The sequence below is a fragment of the Hyla sarda genome, chromosome 4 (assembly GCF_029499605.1).
Source record: "Hyla sarda isolate aHylSar1 chromosome 4, aHylSar1.hap1, whole genome shotgun sequence".
NCBI classification, from domain to species: domain Eukaryota; kingdom Metazoa; phylum Chordata; class Amphibia; order Anura; family Hylidae; genus Hyla; species Hyla sarda.
In genome coordinates this window covers 3,795,168-3,800,092 of record NC_079192.1, presented here as the reverse complement: position 1 = coordinate 3,800,092, position 4,925 = coordinate 3,795,168, and the positions used below count along the sequence as shown (strand labels likewise).

Here is a 4,925-nt window from a genome sequence, read left to right as displayed (position 1 = left end):
CCCGAATCCTGTTTGTGCGATGCCAAAAAGGCTTTGTGGTAGCCCTTGGGAGGATATAATACAGTGGGGTGTTGCTTCGGTATTTGAGGGGTTAAGTTAACCCCTGTCACTCGTGACACCAGGGTGAGGGTCAATACGCTGAGGTAAATCTTCGGCCTATCGCCACCCTTCCCAGAAACAATAGTTGCGTGCTTAAATGAAGGTCCACAATATGGATTAACTTGAACTTGCATAAACTTTACTGAAGTACTTGCGGTACATCAAATTAACAGCAACAGTCTCAGTAATACAGTCTCTATACAGCTCAGTAATGATTGACAGATGCTGTCTTATCCAAGGATTAATAGAATTAGGATGTGTGCAGAGATCCATCCGGATTTAGGGGTCTGTTTAGGTCCGGTGATCTTGCGAAGTTAACAGGGATTTAGATAACTCACAGTTTTGTATGAATGGCTGTTGCCACAAGGCTTGGGCTTAGTCACTGCGGAAGATAGCTGCGCAGATCCAAGAGCTGCTGCTTGCTTGGCAGCACAGGAACAAGAGAGCGATTAATTGCCACAGCTCCCTTATATGGGCAGGGCCGTTTTGGATTGGTCCGTGTCAGCTGTCACTCACCGTTACAAGGCATGGTGGGTGAACACGTCACTGGGACCTCCTAAGGTCCTAAAGCAAAACCATATAGTTTTCCACCTGATCACATGACTCGCAGGTCCTGTTACTCTACAAACAGGTAGACAATCCAATATATACACTTTTTATACTTATAACTATATAAATATCAGATAGAACTACTATACATTTAGTGGCTAAGTGAGAGGTGACAAGGGGAAGACTAGAAAAGAGGGACCCCGACGTCCAAGGGACTCTGACTATGGGGACCTCTACATAGGTAACTTATAAAATACGGTATGGGATACCACATCACCAACACGTTTTAGAACATAATGACACATTGGTGGTTGTTTTTACTGGGTATGCCTGCCACATCTGCAGGGGCAGTTTTCATACAGGTTACCGTTACTGACACATCTGGGTATTGTTACGGACACGTTCTGAGCAATAATATTTGATTCTTAGGTGGTTGTTTACATGTTATGCCTGCCACTTCTGCAGGGGAAGCACCACACAGGTTATTGTTACTGAAACGTCTTCAGAGCAATACATTTTCAACACATAAGTGGTTGTTTACCCGTTATGCTTGCCACGTCTGCAGTGGGATACCACATAGGTCATTGTTTCTGACACACATGCGGATTTCAGAGCAATCATTTTCGACAAATAGGTGGTTGCTTAACCGTTATGCCTGCCACGTCTGCAGGGTGATGCCACATAGGTTATTGTTTCTGACACATTTCCAGAGCAATAATATTTCAACACATAGGTGGTTGTTTACTTGCTATGCCTGCCACGTCTGCAGGGGAGGCACCACACAGGTTGTTGTTACTGATTAATTTTCAGAGCATTAACTTTTCGACACAGAGGTGGTTGTTGCTCGATATACCTGCCACTTCTGCAGGGGGAGAGACCACACAGGTTATTGTTACTGACACGTATTCAGAGCAATACATTTTTGTCACATAGGTGGTTGTTTACTCATTATGCCTGCCACGTCTGCAGATGAAGGCTTCATGCAGTTCACTGTTACTGACATAGTTGCAGAGCAATAGACTTGTAGGCACACAGGCGGTAATCACGAGCACGATCATGTAGCCCCGATCTCAACTGTAAAGCCTAATTAGGCTGTATTTGTGAGAGGGGTGGATGTATCTCCACCCCCTTGCATGGCCAGGTTGGGCTTAAGGGATTGTGGGTGGGGGCAGGGGTATATAACACCCCTGCCTCCTATCAGGGGGCGTTCATGACGTTTGTGAACCCCTCCCAACCCTCCCTTTTTTCTTCATTTCATTTTAAATGTATCCATCACAGGGCATGCCCACTAAAGGCGTGGCCTCGGTCTCAGTCATTGGACACAATTCAGACCGATATGTTAAGGTTCAAATGTCTTATATAACAAGTAAGTATCTACCATGGTAATCACGAGCACAATCATGTAGCCCCGATCACAAATATATATATTTTTTTTACTTGATTTATTGTGAAATACAACATTAATTATTATTAGATCCCAAAGAAGACATAATAAGATATTTTTGTTTTTTCCTCTGTGACCCATTAGAGTAATCTCCGCCGTACACAGGAGCCTCGTGTGTTCCCTACAGCATTTCCAGGGATCCTATAAAGAATGTTCCAATTCAGCCCTTCATGTTCTTTCCTTTCTATGTATTTTACCATCCACATTGCTGAGGACTTTCCACGTGTCCTTTTTATAAGTAAGAATTTACGAGGTCAGTTTTATCAGTTTTAGATTCATGTTCTTCTGCTAAATTAAGTAGTGAATTATACATCATAGTGTAACATGTATTGTGTTATATCAGAGCGTTTCATATATGGAATATTCACCAATTTTTATCTTTATTGCTCTAATGTATCGGATATGAAGAAGCTTTGTACATGGACATTTCTCTATCTTCCTTCTGCTTTGCACAGAACAATCAGCTCCACCACCCATGTGTCTGCACCATCACACCCAGGCGTCAGCAGCACCAGATCATAAGGAGTATATAACTGGGGGGGGGAGACAATGATGGACAAGATACATTTCTAATACTGAGAGTGTTTTTGTCCTATGCTGGATAGGCGGGTGCCAAGATGGACAGACTTTTTTGTACCATTAAGCAGAACTCTGTTGACATAAGGTAGAAAAAGAAAAAAAATATTGGATTTGTGAGTCTAAAGCCCTCATCCTGACCTCATCTTTACTCCATTTTCTTTTCAGGCAATGAATAAGAAGAACGTCACCACAGTCAGTGAGATATTTCTTCTTGGCTTCAAGAACATCCACAATATCAAGATCCTCCTCTTCATCCAGCTCCTTGGGGTTTACTGTGTGACAATATGTGGGAATCTCTTGATCATGGCCCTGGTGTCCTACAGCCGGACTCTCCATTCCCCCATGTACTTCTTCCTCACACAGTTGTCCTTATCCGATATTTTGCTGACCACAGATATTGTCCCTAATACTCTTTCCGGTATAATCACTGAAGGGTCGGTCGTGTCTTTTCCAGGTTGTATCACCCAATTTTATATCTTTGGATGTTGTGAGGCTCTTGAGTGCTTTCTACTAGCCGCAATGGCTTATGATAGATACGTAGCCATCTGCAACCCTCTCCGCTACACCACAATCATGGATTTTTCCTTGACTTTAAAAATGATTCTTGTTGCTTGGATTTTGGGGGCTTTATTTGCCCTTGTGACCAATTTATCTGTTTTTGGACTGGAATTCTGTGGACCAAATGTCATTGACCATTTCTTTTGTGATTTTACCCCAATACTAGAGCTGTCTTGTTCAGAAACATCAAAGGTGGAGTTGGAGGTTTTGTGTTTAAGTGTGTTTATATTGATTTTACCCTTTTTGATGACTGTAACATCTTATGGCTGCATCATCTCCACCATCCTCAGCCTCTCATCCAAGCTCCAGAGGAGCAAAGCCTTCTCTACTTGTAGTTCTCACCTAACAGTCGTCTGTATGTTCTATGGGACATTGATTATTGTTTATATGATTCCAACAAAGGGGGTTTCTCTGACGATTAACAAGGTCGTCTCTCTGTTGTACACTGTGGTAACCCCCATGCTGAATCCCATCATATACAGTCTAAGAAATAAGGACATTACAGAGACTATCACAAAACTGAATAAGTGACTAGGATGAGTAGGGTTTCAATGTATGAACTGGTTATTTTATGATTTATTGACCCTTTCACCATTATGGAACTAATGAGAATTAGTTTCATCTTCTAGATTTAGCGACCCCCGTCATACTCTAATAGCAACTTCTCAGTGTTCCCTACCTGGTTCTCAGGGATGGTCTTCTACTGTTAAAATTGGTGACTACCCTAGATCCCAATCTTAAATGGGCACTCTCATTAAAACTAATTTTTGCTATTGCACTCCTTATGGAAAATGAAAAGTATTTCTAATATACTTTGTTTAAAAAAAAAATGAAGTTTTCTATGTTTTATTTGTGTTTAAAAAAGCTCAAGAGCACATTTTCCCCCCAACTCATACACAGACTTTGGACCAAAGTCCGAACACAGGAAGTGCAGCCTGGAGTGCTGGGGGGGGGGGGGGGGTGTCCAGCCAACAGCATATGGCAGTTATGTGTCAGAGGAGCTATGATTGGATGAGGCTGGACACTCCCCCCCCCCCCCCCCCCCTCAGCACTCCAGGCGGCACTTCCTGTGTTCGGGCTTTGGTCCAAAGTCTGTGTATGAGTTGGGGGAAAATGTGCTCTTGAGCTTTTTTAAGCACAAATAAAACATAGAACACTTCATTTTTTTTAAACAAAGTATATTAGAAATATTTTTCATTTACCATAAGGAGTGCAATAGCAAAAATTAGTTTTAATGAGAGTGACCCTTTAAAAGGAATCTCCAGGTGACTTTTGCTCAGTGCCCTATAAAGCTCCACTATGATTTTGAGTGTGACTCCATATCCAGACCTCCATGGGTTGATACATATGTTTTCCATTGATAATTTGTGTGATTTTGTTGTCAACACATTCAACTATGTAAAGCCGAAAGTATTTCATACGATTAGTTCATTCATTCAGATCTAGGATGTGTTATCTTAATGTTCCCTTTATTTTTTTGAGCAGTGTAAAAGGCCTTCTTTGTTACTTTCTAGGGGGCACACTGAGGGCTTTATTACCCTGATATTTTTTCTCCATTTACCTTTCCCTCCACTTATGTCTTCTTCTTCAGTTTTTTTTTCTTGGTTTGAGACTCTTCTGAATTAAGAACGGCATTCTTCATAGATGTCTCCTATCCCTATTGGTCTTTGGTTTATGCACTGAGCCTTTGCCCATG

The 4,925-nt window shown here is 41.8% G+C and overlaps 1 protein-coding gene across 1 annotated transcript; it reads left to right on the top strand.

The window, feature by feature from the left end:
- Positions 1-2,839: 2,839 nt before the first annotated feature.
- Positions 2,840-3,760, top strand: LOC130366707 (olfactory receptor 11L1-like). Its single transcript, XM_056569029.1, has one exon. It carries the CDS (start codon positions 2,840-2,842, stop codon positions 3,758-3,760), a length of 921 nt encoding a protein of 306 aa, XP_056425004.1.
- Positions 3,761-4,925: the final 1,165 nt, after the last annotated feature.